The sequence below is a fragment of the Neofelis nebulosa genome, chromosome 2 (assembly GCF_028018385.1).
Source record: "Neofelis nebulosa isolate mNeoNeb1 chromosome 2, mNeoNeb1.pri, whole genome shotgun sequence".
Classification (NCBI taxonomy): Eukaryota; Metazoa; Chordata; class Mammalia; order Carnivora; family Felidae; genus Neofelis; species Neofelis nebulosa.
In genome coordinates this window covers 119,070,705-119,089,382 of record NC_080783.1, presented here as the reverse complement: position 1 = coordinate 119,089,382, position 18,678 = coordinate 119,070,705, and the positions used below count along the sequence as shown (strand labels likewise).

Here is an 18,678-nt window from a genome sequence, read left to right as displayed (position 1 = left end):
CAAAATGTCTTACCTCTCTCAACATAAACTGATAGTTTCTCTCCTTCTCTTGGCACCAAATCATATTCTTCAAAAATACATCATCATCTTTGGTCTAGAATCCATGCTTTCCAGGGGTGCCTGGGTGGCTCAGCCAGTTGGACATCCAGCTTCGGCTCAAGTCATGACCTCATGATTCATGGGTCCCAGCCCTGCATCGGGATCTGTGGTGACAGCTCAGAGTCTGGAGCCTGCTTCAGATTCTGTGTCTCCCTCTCCCTGCCCCTCCCCCATCCACTCTCTGTCTCTCTCTCAAAAATGAATAAACATTAAAAAAAATTAGAATCTTTCTGATAGAACTTCCTGCAGTGATACAAATGTTCTGTATCTACATCACATCTGCTTAGGAGTCATGCTCATTCAACTTGGGAAATTTTATTTAATTTTAATTAATCTAATATGAAGTAGTCCCATGTGGCTAGTAGCAATCTTACTGAACAGTGAGGATTTAGATGCTTTAGGACTCTATATTAGTTCAGCTCCATTCATGTATTTACTGAACCTTTGTGGGTAAAGCACTTGCTAGTTTCACTGGGGCTTCTAAGGATGATAATATACAATGCCCAACTTAGAGATGTCTGGTCCCTACAAAGCCTCGGTTGTTGTAGGTGAGATCATCGGCAGCAGACATAGGCTCAACCCCATGGAAGGAAGTCCTGCCTGGAGTGGGTGGTCTCTTCTTCCACTTGAGTCCAAAGAAGCACCCATCCCACTCTGGCCCTGACCTCCTACCCCCTGAGGGCTAGGGCGTGTGCCACTGAGGTTGAGGGTGTATGTGGGAAATTCAGATCCTCTGTAACACCCTCTGTCTCTTCCCAAGCAGGTGAATCCCTGGTGAAGCAGGACAGCAAGCAGGTGCAGGTGGACCTCCAGGATCTGGGCTATGAGACATGTGGCCGAAGCGAGAATGAGGCCGAGCGGGAGGAGAGCACCAGTCCTGGTAGGAGCATGAGGGCGGGGCTTACCTGTCCACCCACATCTGGGAGATGTTGGCCTGTCCCACCCCTGATGGGCTGGGGTTGGGGGTGGTGTTGAAGACTGAAGGGGACACAGGACCAGAGAGGACAGGAGAGTCTGGCAGAGAACTCTTGCCCCAAATGAGGCTGAGCATGAGTTTGAATTTCTATAATTAGTTTTCAACATACTGCTGTTAATTAAAAGGAAAAAAAAAAAGTTCCATCCAACAGATTATTAGAAAAAGCTTACTTTTTAATGAAAAGACAAGATGAGCTGTTGGGGACGTGCTAACCCTAAGTTTAAAAAATTGTCCACAATAAAAGGGCTTTGACTGTAGGGACACCCACCAAACAGAAATCGTGAAGAGAAGAAAAATGCTCAGTACAACAGAAGGTGACCAGACCTGACCTGCAGGGCCGTTGGGTGGGTAAGAAATACGGTGTTTGAATGCTAGGAGAGTGCAGGGCCGAATAAAGTTCTGCTTCAACTTTTGCTCTAGTAATGATTAGCCCAGCCACAGAGCGGTTTTCAGCTACCGCAGGATATGCAGCTCTACTCAGGAAGATGTCTTTGTCTTTTCTCAGAGTGCGAGGAGCACCTGATGGGCTCACCGCTGGCCAGCCCCCCTGGGAAAAAGCCCTTGGAGAGCCATCGAGGGAAGCAGGAGTTCCAGGCGTGTGGAAAGTCAGAAGACATCTCTGTCCTCCATAAGGACATCAGAGACCTGAAGACCCAGCTGCAGAACGCCAACAAGATCATTCAGAACCTCAAGAGCCGGGTGCGGTCCCTCTCAGTGACAAGCGATTATTCATCTAGTCTGGAGAGACCTCGAAAGCTGAAGGCCGTTGGCGCCCTCGAGGGATCCTCCCCTCATAGTGTCACTGACGAGGATGAGGGGTGGCTGTCCGATGGCACTGGGGCTTTCTACCCCCCAGGGCTTCAGGCTAAAAAGGATCTGGAGAGTCTGATCCAGAGAGTGTCCCAGCTAGAGGCCCAGCTCCCGAAAACTGGAGCGGAAGGGAAGCTGGCCGAGGAGCTGAGGTCAGCCTCGTGGCCTGGGTAAGGAGGGCACTCTTTGGACCCTTGTTTAACTGATGCTGGCTAAGTTTGTGTTTGAGGCTGGGTAGCCCGGGCAGGTGGAAGAGAGAACCAGTCGGGGCAATCAGCAGAGCACCTGTTAACAGGCTAGGCCTAGACCTGAAGAAAGAACAGGTGGGCCCTGCTGGGAGACAGCAGCTCTCCGGCATTTCATCTCAGGAACCTGTTAGCAAAGTGACAGGATATGTGGTGTAGTAGTAAGACCGGCGTCAGACTGCCTGGGTTCGAATCCTAGCTCTGGCACTTTCTAGCCATACCACTTACTTGGACTTTCTGGGCCTACTTCTTTTTCTTTTCTTAAAAAAAATATATTTTTTAGTGGTTATTTATTATTGAGAGACAGAGGGACAGAGCACAAGCATGGGAGGGGCTGAGAGACAGGGAGACACAGAATCTGAAGCAGGCTCCAGGCTCTGAGCTGTCAGCACACAGTCTGGGCTTATTTCTTTACCTATTAAATGAGGATAGTAAGAGAACCTACCTCAAAGCCTGGTTGTTAGGTTTAGAAGAATTGGTACAGGGGTGCCTGGGTGGCTCAGTCAGTTGGGCCTCCGACTCTTGGTTTCGGCTCAGGGCATGATTTCACAGTTCGTGAGTTCAAGCTCCATGTTGAGCTCTGCACTGGTGGCTCAGAGCCTGCTTGAGAGAGATTCTGTCTCTCCCTCGGTCTGCCCCTTCCCCACTTGTACACACACACACACACACACACACACACACACACACTCTGTCTCTCTCAAAAATAAGTGAGTAAACATTTGAAAAACAAAAAGAATTAGTAGAAGCACTTATAATTACATAACACATACTAAGTCCTCAATACTATTTACCAGAACTATTATTGGTATTGGTACTTTGTGTTGAAAACACTGGGTAGACTTCCATCTCGGTATCTGTCCTTGTTATCTGCACTGAGTGTCAAACCACTTAAAAAGCTTAGTGGCCTCAAATAATAGTTTCTGTGGATTGGGCTCAGCAGGGTGGTTTTCACTGAGGGTGTCTCTCATGCAGTTGCCATCAGATGGTGGCTGGGGCTGGAGTCATCTGAAAGTCCTGAGTGGGCTGGGCGTGGCTTCTTCAATCACACATCTAGTGATGCAGTGCTCCTTGGCTTCTCTCTTTCTCCATGTGGCTTCTTGTCTTCTGGGGTCTTTCTTCCTGGTGGTGGCCTCTCATAGTATGGTGGTCTCAGGGTAGTTGCCCTTCTGCATGGCAGCTGGCTTCCAACAGACCAGAAGTGGTCGTTGCCAGGACAGTTAAGAGCTAGACTTGGCACCGTATCACTTCCACTATAGTATCTTGGTCATAGTGGTCACAGAGCTTGCCCACATTTAAGGAGGTGGAGAATAGCCTCTACCTGCTAATGAAAGAAGAGGCAAAGGCATGTTGCCAGACACTGTGTGGAACCGGAACTTGTATAATGGCCATCTATAGATGGTCTTTGAAACAGAAGGCATGAAAGATTCCACCCAGACTTAGGACTAAGTCATTCTAATCACTGAATTTATTTTTTAGTATTTATTGGGTATCTATTTAGTGTTTATTGAGTATCAACTGTGAGTCTACACTCTACTAGTCCTGGAAGGAGTATAAACATTGCCACTGTATTGACCTTAGAACTTAGGATCTGTTTGGACATACGACTAATATGTATAAAACAGTGTCAGAACAATGGCATACTAAGTTGTTGTAGTCATTTGTCAGAGCAGGATATACTCTTAAATACCATCTTTGGTTTATGTGCCAGAATTCAGCTTGTGGGAGCTCCTTAGAGATATTCTCACAGAAATCTCTACAGAGGCCCCAGGATTTAATATTCACTCTTTTTCATTCTTTTTCCTCTTCTCTCCTGCATTAGGAAATATGATTCCCTGATTCAGGATCAGGCCCGAGAACTATCCTACCTACGCCAGAAGATAAGAGAAGGGAGAGGTATCTGTTATCTTCTCACCCAGCATGCAAAAGATACGGTAAAATCTTTTGAGGACCTTCTTAGGAGCAATGACATTGACTACTACCTGGGGCAGAGCTTCAGGGAGCAACTTGCCCAAGGAAGCCAGCTGACAGAGAGGCTTACCAGCAAACTCAGCACCAGTAAGTTGGCCACAGGGCTTTGGCACATTCTCAGTCACTACTCCCACAGCCTTTTAACCCACGTCCTGCTTCCACTTCCTTTCCTGGGGCCACTACAGGATCAGAACTGGTTGGTGGGTGGGCATTGAGGTGGAACACATCTCAATGGGTTGGAGAGGCCATGACTGCAACTGCAGAAACTTGAGCACTGGTGGCAAGTGACCTTTAGGGAAGTAGGCTGTGTCCACCCAGTGTTAAGAGGTCGGAGGACCTCATCATACTGAAAAGAGCCTGACCTGAGAATTTCAAGACCCACGCTGTGGCCCAGATGCTGCCATTAACTTGCTTTGGGCAATGGCTTAGCCTTTCAGTGTCTCTGTTTCTTTGTTTATTGCATGGTATCATACATGAGTATAATTCAAATATAGATAAAGCACCTTGCCCTTTGGACATGGTCTAGGCACCAAATGTCATAGTGCAAAGGCTGGGAATATTGGTTATTATTGGAGCCCTTTACTTCAAAAAAATTTCCTGAGAGCATCCAAGGGAATATAGCAGGATCAGTCTTGGGGGCCAATCATCCACATGCTGGTGGCAGGTACAGAAGTGGGACAGGGATGTCTGTCATCTCCTCAGAGCAAGAGTGGGTTCTACATGAATGCTATGATGGGACACAGAGCATACATCTGGGAATCCATCTATGGCAGGCTTGGAAGTTAGAATGTTCCAGAGAGAAGCTGGGCAAGTGCCTTTTAAACTTCTCTGCATTGATTTAGGGCAGAGGAAGTCACGATGCTGATACCAGGTCAGGGAGGTCTGCCTGGTGAGCTCAGGAGACCCTACAGGTCTCCCCTCTGAGGGCACAATCTGAAGCCTCTCCGAGCAATCCTCCCAAGCATCCTGGACATGCACAGAGGAGTCACCATTCTGTACCCACAGAGGCTCCTCCTGTAATGGGGGAAGTGGGACCTGTTTAATTTCTTACCATTTCTTTCTGAATTTGGCTTGCAGAAGATCATAAAAGTGAGAAAGATCAAGCTGGACTCGAACCGCTGGCTCTCAGGTAATTTGAGATAGGATCTGGTGAAGGAATCAGGAACAAGGCCCAGGGGGTCCAGGGTGAGTGTAGCTTCACAAATCAGGGGGCAGGAAATGCTGATTGTAATGACTTCATTCATTCATGAAACATCTTACTGTTGTGCTTAGCCTAAGTCTTTACTCTCTTTTGATATAATTCTGTTGATTTCCATTTGCATCTTTATTCTCCAGACCCAGAGTCGGACTGACCCAAAAGTAAACTAACCAGGTTTCAGGGGCCCTTAGCACTCTGAAGCCCCTCCCCAGCTCTCCTCCTGTGTGTTTAAAGACGAGATGTGCAGTGCTGAGTTGGCTTACCCCGAGTTAAGTTGACAGCTAGCTTAATAACCATCCAATCTCCTCAGGGAAAAAAAAAAAAAAAGAATCAAAGAATCCATTCATAGGGGAAAGGCCTATATGTTGCAGATCCCTGCAAGGCAACAGTGCCTTAGGAACCAGTTTTCAACAAGTCACTGCATATAGTCTTAAAATGTAAAATATGGACTCAAAATCCATTGTAGCCACTAGTTCAGGCCCCTTTGTGTCAGAAGTGTGCTTTGAGACCACATAGTGCTTTTCAAGATATGTGTGGTGAAGAACAAAGTGTTTTATTTTTGTTTTCACACATATGTGCTGGACCCTCAACCAACGAGATGATTCCACTTATACTGCTCTTGGTTGCCAATGGCAATGCTTACCTCCAATTTCTGTGCTTCTCTTCTTGGAGACTGGTAACCAGCAGGTGTCAGCCCACAGCTCTGCTGGGGCCACATTTGGAGCAGCAGTGCCTTAGAGGGGTGGCCGAGTGTCTGCCAGTCCCCAGAGTATCACACGGCCAGTGCAGTGGGTGGCTGTTGTTCCTCCACCCCCTCACCCCACCTATTCTCTGCTCCTAATCAGAGATGGGTTATTTCAATGGTTCTTTGCAGGAATGGTTCCCTTGACTTCTGTGGTTTTCCCATGTGCCTTCATCAGGACTAGCTGGTCCGGTGACCTCGGCTTCACCTCTTGTTGCTTCACCCCACAGGCTCAGCAGGGAGCTGCAGGAGAAGGAGAAGGTGATTGAAGTCCTGCAGGCCAAGCTGGATGCCCGGTCCCTCACTCCCTGCAGCAGCCACGCCTTGTCAGACCCCCAGCGCTCTCCCAGCAGCTCCTCCTTCCTGTCTGATGAGCTGGAGGCCTGCTCTGACATGGACGTAGCCAGCGAGTACACACATTACGAAGAGAAGAAGGCTCCCCCCAGTCACTCAGGTAGCCTCCACTTTCTGAGTGGTACCGCTTTTACCTAGTCTGAGAGGCGACGTCCATAACCAGGCCTTATAAATCCACCTTGGTGTGTATCGGGCTGAACATGGCTGTGGGACCAAGCGCCAAGCATAAGCCCCAGTGGCTCAGGATCTTTTTTCTGCTCATGACTCTGGAGTTGTCCCTGGGTCTCCACTGGATGTGCATGCTGGTGGACCCAAGGTGAACCACAGTGGGAAGAGGGAGAGGATCCTGGCAGACTTTTCTTCCCCACTGTCTCCTGAGCATAGACTGTCTGACTGACCTCCCTCTTAAAATGGGATATCTCATCCCTCCTGCAGTGATCTTGCTAGCTGCATTTCCTGAACGGTACCCCCCGAGTATCTGTCAGTGTTCACAGATGCTGTCGGGCCTGCCTGGTATTTTGGGAGGCGCCATTTTCATGGTCTGGGCCCCACTTTCACCTCTGAGGCAGCCTGCCTCACTAAGGCAGCTATCTGCAAGCAAGAAAATGAACGCTGCGCACAGGGCTTGTGCTTGGTGCTTTCCCAGAAAGCAAGGCTCTGCCCTGGTACCCCTGGTTAAATATAAGGCCAGATTCCTGTTCTTTGTGGACCACCAAACATTTTCTTTCATTCATGGGTTTTGTAGATTCCATCCACCATTCGAGTCATTCTGCTGTACTGTCTTCTAAACCATCAGCAACCAGTGCACCTCAGGGGGTTAAGGCCGAACCCAGCAGCAACCCCATCAGCTTGCCAGCTCCCCAGAACCCCCCCCAGGAGGCCAGCCAGGCCCATCCAGGTATGCGACAGCCAACATGGCAGGAGCTTTGTCTCCTCTCCCTCAGCTGCCTCTTTGACTCTTTGTCAGGGACCAGTGTGTCCACTGTAAGGGGCTGGTATGCATCAAATCCTAGACGAAACCAAGGGACCATCCTAGTTCGCTAATTGTGTCTGAGTTTTGCCTTAAATATTTTAGAAAAATCAGAAATCTACAATAGACTTTGACCTGTGTACCCATTTTGACCAGCAGTTGGCCAATCATTTTAAAGCTAAACATTTTCATTTCTTTCCTTCACTTCGCCCTGGAGAGCAAAGAGGCCAAGTGATTCTCCCAGGATTGCAGTAGCCAGAGCACAGAAAGAAATTCACAGCTATTGCTTGCCTATAAGCAATACCCATTTTATCCGCACTGTGGGCCTCAACAGCTGCTCAGGATGCTTCAGCGTCCTCAGCCAAGAGTCTTTTCACGTCACGTGACCATCCGTGGCTTTAGCCCTTGCTGTGTACATGATGCATATCCTGGAACCAGTTCGAGGGGTACATTTCATTTACCTGTCCCAGCCTACTTGCCAGGGGTGTGCTGTTCATTTACAGCTTCGCACCAGTGATGGCCGGGAAGGGCAAAGCTTGTCCTCGCCTCCTCCCTCCTGCCATGACTGGCTGGTTTGTGTAAGGTGCCCCCAGAGAGCACAGTGCTTCCTTCTACTGCCCCATCTCTCCTGAGAACAAGTCAGCCAAAAGCTTAAGAAAGGGATGTGTCTGACTCTGAGCCTGGGCTCCCAAGTTTCTCAGGCAGAATAGGCAGCAGCTGGCCCAGGAAATCAATGGGGAAAAGCTGTCTGCCTAGCACCATGGACATCTGTGTAAATGCTTTGGGGTCAAGCAGAACAGAAGGCCAGGGGTTTCAAAATCAGAATGCCTCCCTGAAGGATGCCTGGCCTCTGTCACTTGGCAATGGGGGTGTCTTTGCAGTGTCGCCCTGATAGTGTGTCAGCACCCTGGGGCAAGGGATGTGATTTAGAATATAATCATCTTCCACGGGAGACATTCTCCACAGGTCAGTCTTGGTTGGTTTCTACTCCCTTTGTGGGCTACCTGCCATATAACTGTTTTTAGGAAAAAGGAGACAGAGTCAAACAACAGAACATCCCAGGGTTCCTAAAGACCTGTCTGTAGCTGGGCTGTATAATGGTCATCTGTGAAGATGTTTTTAAATGCAAATTTCTAAGCCATACTCCCAAAGTTTATGACTTAGTAGATCAGGGCCTGAAGAATCTGCATGCATTAAGAACTTTTCTTAAGTGGTGTGAACACGCAGACAGACATGCAAGCTATTGTGCCTAAGTCACTTCAGCAAGACCTTTATTTTTCATTTGGTGAATGAACACGTTGATTTGAGATTCTGAGGTTTGTTTCTGCTAGAGTCTTGAATTACATGCATTAGGAAGGCACATTCCCCACAGTCCGGGCACGCTCCTGCCCTCCTTGGGGTGAGCCCTCATGCTTTCAGAAGAGTTCGAGGTGTAGGAAGAGTCTTGTCACAGGGGCAAGGGCCGGCAGGGACTATTGAGAGCATTGAGGCCTGGCTATGCTGACCCGTCCATGCCTCAGATGGCTGGGATGGGCTCTCGTAGCTGCCGGGGCTACAGTGGCACCACCTTGCCTTCTGTAGCCAGTAGTTTCTAAGAGGGCATAGGATATGTATGCAGGATACCGCTGGCAGGGGAGAAGGCGGAGGGGTCGGCCAGGCCTGCCTCTTGGGTAGCAATGCTCGCCCTTCACCAGCCCGCACCACGTTGAATGATAGCCACCCCCCAAGGAGACATCTGGTCAGGGCACAGTCTCATCTTCTCAATCTTTCTCTCTCACTTTCTTTCTAATGACGTGTCTCCTTTCTCCCCAACTTTCTAGGCCTTCATTTTCCTTCCATACCCTCGCTGGCTAGCCTTCCCCAGGCACCACTGCCCTCAGCTCCACCCAGCTTCCTGCCCTTCAGCTCCACTGGCCCTCCCCTCCTTGGCTGCTGTGAGACACCCGTGGTCTCCTTGGCACAGGCTCAGCAGGAACTGCAGATGCTGCAGAAACAGTTGGGAGAAAGTGAGCACTTTCTGCTGCATTTGTGTGCTTGGCAACTGCAGCCTCGCCCTGTGTGGCTCTGCATGGCTTTGGCTTCGAGAGTGGAGTCTTAGAAAACAGCATAGGGCATGGGCTTCACCAGCGGATGGCTGAGGGACGGCTCTGCCTGCTTGTTTTGGAGATGTGTTTACTGTTATCTTTCTGGTGCGTGTGTCTCATTGGTTCCTCAGGCCCTAGACCTGGTCCTGTCCCCCTGCTGACAGTGTGGGGCCCCACCAAGTATGCTGGAGCCTGGTGATGTGTTTATTGTCAGGGCACGAGAGACAGCTTGTGTGCCGTGCCTACACAAGACACAGCAGCCATGAAGAAGATGGCCACTTTCAGGGGGACCCTTTCCATGCCTATTATATTCTCCTGCTGTGAAATGCTTTTAATCAAGTTCAGATCCTGACACCATCGGGTTGAGGGCAAAAAAGGTAGTAATGGAGGGATTCAGAAGAGGTGACAAAGCCCATCTTCCTATTGCACAAGGTTCATTTCTACTCCTGGACAGGTGACAGGTGGGCGGCCAGAACCCGAAGCACAGGCTGTGACATCTGATTGTGAATTCTGCTCTCTGACTCCCAGAGATAATTGATCTTATCAGTTAGAGACTGTGTATAGTATCTTTTTGGAAAGACTTTGATACATGGATGGGCTGGATGCCGCATCACAAAAAATTTTGTGTGCGATCACTTATAGCTTAAAAAAATAAGAAAAACCCTCATGTGAGGAATTTGCCTTCTAGTAATGCTTTTATTTTTTTTTTTATATATTTTTTTTCAACGTTTTTTAATTTTTATTTTTGGGACAGAGAGAGACAGAGCATGAACGGGGGAGGGGCAGAGAGAGAGGGAGACACAGAATCGGAAACAGGCTCCAGGCTCCGAGCCATCAGCCCAGAGCCTGACGCGGGGCTCGAACTCACGGACCGCGAGATCGTGACCTGGCTGAAGTCGGACGCTTAACCGACTGCGCCACCCAGGCGCCCCATAGTAATGCTTTTAAAATAAACTAGAAATCACACTGAAGTTTCCTTAAAACCACATTATAAGCCTGTAAAAAAACAAACAAAACACCTCAGGTGAGCCAGACATTGATGGTAAGGGTCACCACGCACAGCGTCCAGTGACCTAAGACCACAGCCAAGAATACATATATCTGAACCCCCAAATGTTGTTTATACTTGCTTATTTCTTTTGATAACCCTGAAAATGAATTCACTGTCTACTGTGTCTCAGTTTGATTCCCAGAACCAACTAGATAAGATCATTTTTAGGAGGGTTCGTACATCTCCCTTTATACAGCCAGTGAAGTCTCAAAGATTGCCCCCTACTTATTACAGCTTTGCACAGGTGTAGCACTCTAGGCTTACCCAGCAACATGCGCCTGGGCTTGCTTTAGCTTACCTGAGCCCCACATGACTTGTGTGATAGGAAGAACCAGAGCAGGGAACTAGGTGAAGCTCGGGGAAGTCAAGGTGCATGTTTAAGGTTACTCGTAAGTGGTTGAGATGGGCTTGAGTCCTTGTCTTCTGCTCCTAGTCCCATATTTCCAGTATAACTTCTCTGCCTACGATGGTTTTGAAGCTTATTTATTTGTTCTGATAGAGACAGGGGGGCAGAGAGAGGAGAGAGAGAATCCCAAGCAGGCTCCGCACTGTCAACGCAGAGCCCGACGCAGAGCTCGAACCCACAAACCGTGAGATCATGACCTGAGCCGAAGTCAAGAGTCAGAAGCTTAACCAACTGAGCCACCCAGGTGCCCCATAGGATGGTTTTGTTACCGTCCCACTCAGAGCATGTGGCTGAGCTAAACTTAAATTCTCGAAGCCCCTTGTGGCCATCTTTTCTTTTTCTCTTCAGAGATCCATGGAAAGTTCTGATGTCTCTCACCTAGAACTTGTTATTTTAGCAGTTCTGAAACCAACAATTGATGAATAACAAACTTGTCTCATGTCAAAGTGGCAAGAGTGTTCCCAGGCTTACTTTTCTTTTCCATTGCCTTTCCATATTTGTCAGTTTGTCTTTGTCCAAAAGGAAAGATAGGAGACATCTGTGCATGAAAAAGGGTCTGCTGTTACGGGTTGAAGTCATGTCTCATCTGAACCATTGACCAGAGTTTGGTGAGGAAGCTTCCCCACCAGCTTTGGTGAGGAAGACTGTAGCCCTTTCTTTTTCGTTCTGACGCACAGTCCTCTCTGATGGACCACAACTTACCAGTGTTCCTTGTTTGCCTTAAACCGAGCTTCCATGTGGACAGTGGTGCATGGCAGCTTCTCAGGTCACTGTGGGGCAAAAATCTCCTTGTGCTAGAACCTGTCTGGTGTCTTTGCATGGTTTAGGGCATGTGCTCTGTGTTGTGTGGCCAGAGGAAACTGAAACATGAGAATACTGATCACTGGTACTCATAGACTTGGAACCTTCCATGACCTTGGTTAAAAAGAAGCTGTCAACAACCCCTGATTTCCCCTTTTGCCTTGTGTTGGGCTGGGGCAGAAAGGGGTGAAAGAGGTAGGAAACCACATCTTTACTGAATCCCAAGTAAGATTTAGATGCTGATATGTTCATCCCCCTCTTTAACTCCCAGTGATCCTCAGGAACATGTGGTATTTTGCAAATCGGGGAAGGAGAGACCCCTGACAGTACTTCTCAAACTTTGCTGCCCATTAGAATCACCTGCGATGATTTTAAAACATCCAGTGCCCAGGCTGTACCGGTTAAGGCAAAAATCTCCGGGAGGTCTAGGCCTCAGGATATATTTGTTTACATTTCCCAGGTGACTCTAGTGTGTAGCCAAATTTGAGAACCAGTTACAAATGGAGATAAAAATTGACAAGTGCCAGTTGCATTAACCCCTCAGCGGAGTTTGGCTTGGTTGGAGGGAAAGAGGTTGGTTCCTCCTTGCTTGGGTGGAGCTACCTTCTTACTCTGCTGCCCATGCTGATAAACCCTGAAAGAAAGCAGCCTTCTGGACATGAATACCCTAAAACTACAGCCCTACCCACCTCTCTCTGTCTCTCCCACAGGCTGGGCTTCCTTTTACATAGAAGCAGAGATGATTAGGCGCAGGGGCAGGCCCATGATTTCCTAAGATCTAGGAAAGCATCAGCCTATGAAATGGAAGGTCCTACATCCCCCCATGGATGCTAGCATTGAGCACACCCATGAGCAGGAATGTGCCATATGCCCTGACTTTGGGACTGAGTTCTGCTGGAACTTCCCTGGACTCCATCATGAGGAATTACAGTAGAAGCCAGGAGTGGGGCCCCTGGACTTTTCCTTTGTGTACACTGGTGACTTTCGGATACTTTATCCATCCTCTCTGCCTCTTGGTGTCTCAGGTCAGCAAATACATGGGGTGGAAGGTATAGCCTCTAGGATATGGTCTTCATCTGACTGGTATTCTGCAACAGACTGGGATCTCCGACACCACACGTGTCCCCTTTAGTGTCCATTCTTAACAATCCCACACTTCCTTGCTGGTCCTGCCCTTCCCATACTCTGTTCCTCACTCATGTTTCTTTCTGCCCAGGCATCAGCACCATCCATCCTGCTTCCCCAGCTGTGCTGCCGAGCAACCATGTAGAGGCCAGCTCCTCCCGGTACCTCAACCCTGCCCAGCCCCACTCACCTCTGAGAGGCAGTACAGAACTGGGCAGAATCCTGTCCCCTGGCTACCTTGGCAGCGGCAGCCAGTGGGATGTGATGAGGCCTCAGAAAGGGAGCGTGGCAGGCGACCTGTCCTCAGGCTCATCCGTGTGTCAGCTGAACTCCAAACCCACAGGTAAACACAAAGCTGAGCAGGTCGGCCTATGAGATGAACTCTCATTTAGAGTCTACCGCTCTCTTACCTGGGCCAGGGGCATTTTTTATTTCTTCTCTAGTCCCTGGCTCACAGAGTTGGGAGGAAATGAAAGGGCCCTCTCAGCTCAGCCCCACATTAGGTGAGCTCAAGCCCCACTCTGGGCTCTGTACTCTCTCTCCCTCTCTCTCTTCCTCTCTCTCCTCCTCTCTCTGCACCTTGTGGGATTCTCTCTTTCTGCCCCTCAGTCACCTGCACACTCTCTAAATAAATAAGTGAATGAATGAATGGATTTTTTTAAAGGTCTCAGTGCTGAACCTTTCTTTCTTTCTTTCTTTCTTTCTTTCTTTCTTTCTTTCTTTTTTTTTTTTTTTTTTTTTTTTGTGTGTGTGTGTGTGTATTTATTTTTGAGAGAGACAGAGTGCAAGCTGGGGAGGGGCAGAGAGAGAGGGAGACACAGAATCCGAAGCAGGCTGTAGGCTCTTAGCACAGAGCCTGATGCAGGGCTTGAACTCACAAACTGCGAGATCATGACCTGAGTTGAAGTCGGGCACTTAACCGACTGAGCCACCCAGGTGCCCCTCTTTCTTTCTTTTTTTAATGTTCATTAATTTTTGAGAGAGAGAGAGAGCGTGAGCAGGGGAGGGTCAGAGAGAGAGGAAGACACAGAATCTGAGGCAGGCTGCAGGCTCCGAGCTGCCAGCACAGAGCCCCATGCAGGGCTTGAACCCACGAACCATGGGATCATGACCTGAGCCCAAGTTGGTCGCTTAACCAACTGAGCCACCCAGATGCCCCAGTGTTGCCTTTCTGAGTGCATCCTTTCAGCCCCTGTGCCATGCCAGGGACTGGGAGAGTCAGGGACACACTTGTGCTGTCACGTTCAGGTCATTAACCACACAGGATGAGTTTGTATCCATGTACTTTTACCTTAGGCTTTCTCTCTAAGGCTGGAAGAAGGGCTCAATGCCTTGTTAAAGAATGTTCAGTCGAGAATCAGGAAAAGGAATGGTCTCAGGGTGGAGTGAGGCCCTCCCTATCACATTCAAGAGAGAAACTCACACTCAGGAGGTCACCACACTTTTCTTGATGCTTCCATTTTATTTTTTTTAATATTTATTTATTTTGAGAGAGAGAGAGAGAGAGCAAGCAGGGGAGGGGCAGGGACTGAGGGAGACAGAATCCCAAGCAGGCTCTGTGCTGACAGCCCTGCCCCCCTGCAACGTGGGGCTTGAACTCATGACCATGAGATCACGACCTGAGCCGATATCAAGAGTCAGATGCTAAACTGACTGAGCCACCCAGGTGCCCCTTCAGCTGGTTTTCTAAACCATGTGGAACTCCCTTATACTTACCAGTTACACTGATCACTTGATCACTTGATCACTTGAAACTTCCTCACACTTAACCCCGTGTGGAGGAGGCCCATGGGGCATGCTTAGGGCCACACTGTCCTGGGTATGAAAGCTGGTTTCCTGTTTAAGCAAAGTCACTGTGCTCCTGAGTGCCCCTGCGAGAGAGAATGCAGTTGGTGGAAGGATGGGGCTGTTCAGGGATCCTGCAGAGAGGCCCCTGGCCAAGCCCCTCCCCGACCTGGGTGCCACTAGTGACCAACATTCTCCATCTCCCACTTCTTTCCTGTCCTGGCGGGACGGCTGCAGGGGCTGACCTGCTTGAGGAACATCTTGGTGAGATCCGGAACCTACGCCAGCGCCTGGAAGAGTCCATCTGCATCAACGACCGCCTGCGGGAGCAGTTGGAGCACAGGCTTAGCTGTGCGGCCCGCGGGAACGGTAGGGGAGGCCCCAAGCCCAGCCGCCCAGCTCTGGTTGCAATTGGGGAGCTTCCGAAGGGAGGGCCCTGAGGCTGAGCCTCACACTTTCTTTTTTTTTTTTTTTTTTTTTTTTTTTTTTTTTTTTTTTTTTTAAATTTTTTAATGTTTATTTTATTATTTTTGAGACAGAGAGAGACAGAGCATGAACGGGGGAGGGGCAGAGAGAGAGGAGACACAGAATCGGAAGCAGGCCCCAGGCTCTGGGCCATCAGCCCAGAGCCCGACGCGGGGCTCGAACTCACGGACCGTGAGATCGTGACCCGAGCCGAAGTCGGACGCTTAACCGACCGAGCCACCCGGGCGCCCCTGAGCCTCACACTTTCAAAGCACCGTGCTGGGCTTCAACTCCCCTTGCTCTTTCCAAATGGTCCAGCAAGGCAGGTGGGCCAGATACTATTATCCTCCCTTTGTAGATAGACCCAAGCTAAGAGAGAACTTTCCTCATGGCAGCACTAACAAATTGTGTCCACAGAGTGTCCTACTTTTTCTCGTCCCATCCTTATCTGCTCCCAGAACTTCCTGCTGACCTCTCTGTGTCTTGTCTCTGCCAGTGGTAGAGCCAAGTCAGCGGGGGATGCCCCCAAACACTTAGCACGGTGGCCTTTCTCCCCACAGTCTCCTCCCAGGCTCTTGTCACTTGGAGGCCGTTCCTTCCACACACCCTTGTCCTGCCCACAGCACAGCAGCAGCCATTTAGGGGCAAGAGCTTCCTGGACAACCGCAGCTAGGTCACGTGGTGACTGAAAGGAGGCACACCAAAACCAGGCATTTGGCCCATCAGACGTTGGGTCCAGGCCTCGAGTCCCCAGGCATTCCTGCTGGGTTGGGACAGTATTTCTGGAGATACAGAACGGGTAACTTCTGAACGCATCTGTTACCCAAGTGTGTAACTTGTCTGCTTATACTTTCCGGGACAGGATCCACCTCTAATTTCTACAGTCCCAGCCTGGAACCCACACCTCAGCTCTACAATGAGAACAGAGTCCTTAAGGAAGAAAACCGGAGCCTTCAGGCTCAGCTGAGTCATGTTTCCAGAGGTAGGTGGTAAAAGCCACCAACCGTGCTCATTCCCGCGTCCCTTTCCTCCCTGGCCATACCAATCACCAACTGGAGAAGCCAAGAGAAGAAGGTAGACATCACTGCTAATCAGATCCACCAACCCAAAGTCCCACGGCTATTCTCAGTCTAGGAAGGGCTACTTCCGGAGAGATCCCAGCCATGGGCCCTCACAAGCCTAGGCTCCAGAGACACATAGAGCTCTCACAGAGCTCTCAGATCTCCACCACCTCTGTGCAACCCATAAATACTCAGATAGTCAATCAGTAGTTATGAAATGGATACCAGTTAGGCCTGTTCTACCTGTCCAGACCTTACTGCAGCCCTGGGTGTCCCTCCTGGTACTGATCTGCCATGCTGTCTCCTCACCACCTCCCCTCACACACACACTCAGGGTTTCTATCTGGTTAGTAATCCTCAGGACTCAGTGTCTGGAGGCACCAGCAAAATGTTGTTCAGAGCTTTCCCAACACTATTCAGTGGGCATCCAAGGGGGTCATTTCCTCTGTAACTTGGCGGGGGAGGTGGTGCTGACCTGAGTCTTAATTGACTTGATCAAATCAATATGTTATCGATAACAAATTATGTTTATTTGCAAATATTTATTGAATAGCTATACAAGACTAATCGTTTCGGAAAGGATTAAGCCCAGAATGAAAGAATGCTTGTAGAACGGGAAGACACATCAAGTGATATTTCTAAATTTGCCTCTTCCGAGTGGGAAGATGTGAGGGGAAAGGTCATAGATGGGGCAGGAACAAGACTTCACAGATAAGAGAGGAGGCACAACTACCAAGCCACCTTCACATGCTGGGACAGGCTAGCACAGACCTCACAGCGGGGAAGACATTAAGATGTGAGCAAGTATAGTCTGCCAGGCCCGGGGACGTCCCCCAAGAAGACTGACAGAACCTGCAGCCTGATGCTGAGTCTGTGCCAACAGTCCCTGAGAAATCCTGCAGATCAGAGAGATACCACAAGCCCAGAAGAGACCAGATGTCCCCATTTTCAAATTGATGAATATAATAGATTCTAAAAACCATAGACAAGGAATCTTGATGCTGATCTTAGGCAAAATTCAAGAATGGGTTATAGTGTGGAGGGCATGGGAACTTAGGAAATAGCGTTAGAAACAGGAGCATTTTGTCTAAGAACAAGGGAGACCTTATGGAATGAGAAGATCAAGGGCATTGCAGGGCGGGGGCTCCACATTCCCTAGGGTTTGTGGATGTGGTGAGCCGATGCCCTCTGCCTCCCGGGGCAGCTGTGGCACACGCTGGCCTCCCTGTTGCCTGGGTGCTGCGTGTAGGGATAGATGAACTTGGGCTCGCCTTCCCGCTGACCTCTGGCCCCATGGTGTACAGAGCGCTCCCAGGAGACGGAGTGCCTGAGGGAGGCCCTGCTGTCCTCTCGGTCCCGGCTTCAAGAGCTGGAGGTGGAGCTGGAGCACCAAAAGGGGGAACGGCAGCAGCTTTTGGAAGACTTAAAAGAGAAGCAGCAGGAGATCGTGCATTTCCAGGAGGAACGACTCTCCCTCCAAGAGAAAGACTCCAGGTAAGAGGGAGCCCAGTGATACAGAAGGTGGCCCCATTTTCCAATGTAGAAGAAAGGATATTGGCAAGACAGGCACTGGTGCCTTTTGGAACCCTCAGTTTCCCCTCTGCTCTTCCTGATTTATGGGTGACCCTGAGCAGAGGGAAGGACTTCTCTGGGAATGCCTTTTTCACTCCAAAGTTGGGAGAGTAAAACCCTGTTTTAGAAGGCTCATCAGCATATCAGATCCTGGAGAAAGAATGTTGTCATCCTTCCAGTTAGTTGAAGGGTATTAGTTTCACCATAATGTAGGAAGCATCTGCACTAGCCATCATGCTGGGGGCCCCATAACTGCCCGTCACCGTGGAAAGAGCACCAGTGGGGGGCAGTGACAATACCCAGCTTGTGTGTCTGCTCCTCACAAATGGGACTTCAAGCAAAGCTACTTCACCTCTCAGAGCCTCTGTTTCCACATCTGTAAAGTGAAGTGATGGTCTTCATGATACTGGGGTTGATATCTAGGGCTAAAACACTCTGATGCAGAGGCTGGCTGGCAGCTCAGTGGGCCCTCTCGTCTCTCCCCTGTAGGCTGCAGCACAAGCTGGCCCTCTTGCAGCAACAGTGCGAAGAGAAACAGCAGCTCTCTCAGTCCCTCCAGTCAGAGCTACAGATCTATGAGGCACTTTATGGCAACTCCAAGAAGGGGCTGAAAGGTATGTGTCCGTCTACTCCCCCAACCCCACGAGCTTCCTGCCCTTGCTCAGAACCCCAGTGAGGTCTTCACGCTGGCAGTTGCAGAGCTCTGGAAAGCTACAGGGTTCTGCCTCAGAAACTCCCAGCCAGGCCGGGGTGCCCAGTAAGAAGAGAGGGCATTTCTCATGCACAAAGTCCAGAGGTTGGTAACATGAACAAGATCCAGCAGAGACATCCTTAAAAGTAGGCCACAAGAGTCCAACTCTACCCACCTAGATGGCCAGAGAAAAATTGATCGAAGTCCAGATTATATATTGATTTTTTTTTTAATTCAAAGAACTGTCCTGATGGCACTATCATGTGAGGTCTTGA

The 18,678-nt window shown here is 49.4% G+C and overlaps 1 protein-coding gene across 23 annotated transcripts in view; it reads left to right on the top strand.

Annotated features, from left to right (window-relative positions):
* LOC131504062 (myomegalin-like) overlaps positions 1-18,678 on the top strand; it is a 221,874-nt gene that overhangs the window by 190,352 nt on the left and 12,844 nt on the right. For 15 of the 23 annotated variants that reach the window (XM_058716002.1, XM_058716005.1, XM_058716010.1 and 12 more), the window contains 12 exons: positions 863-979; positions 1,581-2,055; positions 3,950-4,185; positions 5,176-5,227; positions 6,269-6,492; positions 7,138-7,290; positions 9,183-9,368; positions 12,921-13,172; positions 14,852-14,983; positions 15,942-16,061; positions 17,445-17,634; positions 18,202-18,326. In XM_058716002.1, coding sequence (XP_058571985.1) covers positions 863-979; positions 1,581-2,055; positions 3,950-4,185; positions 5,176-5,227; positions 6,269-6,492; positions 7,138-7,290; positions 9,183-9,368; positions 12,921-13,172; positions 14,852-14,983; positions 15,942-16,061; positions 17,445-17,634; positions 18,202-18,326 — 2,262 coding nt within the window. The remainder of the gene's footprint in view (positions 1-862; positions 980-1,580; positions 2,056-3,949; positions 4,186-5,175; positions 5,228-6,268; positions 6,493-7,137; positions 7,291-9,182; positions 9,369-12,920; positions 13,173-14,851; positions 14,984-15,941; positions 16,062-17,444; positions 17,635-18,201; positions 18,327-18,678) is intronic. The other 8 variants (XM_058716014.1, XM_058716009.1, XM_058716018.1 and 5 more) reach the window with 3 other exon arrangements.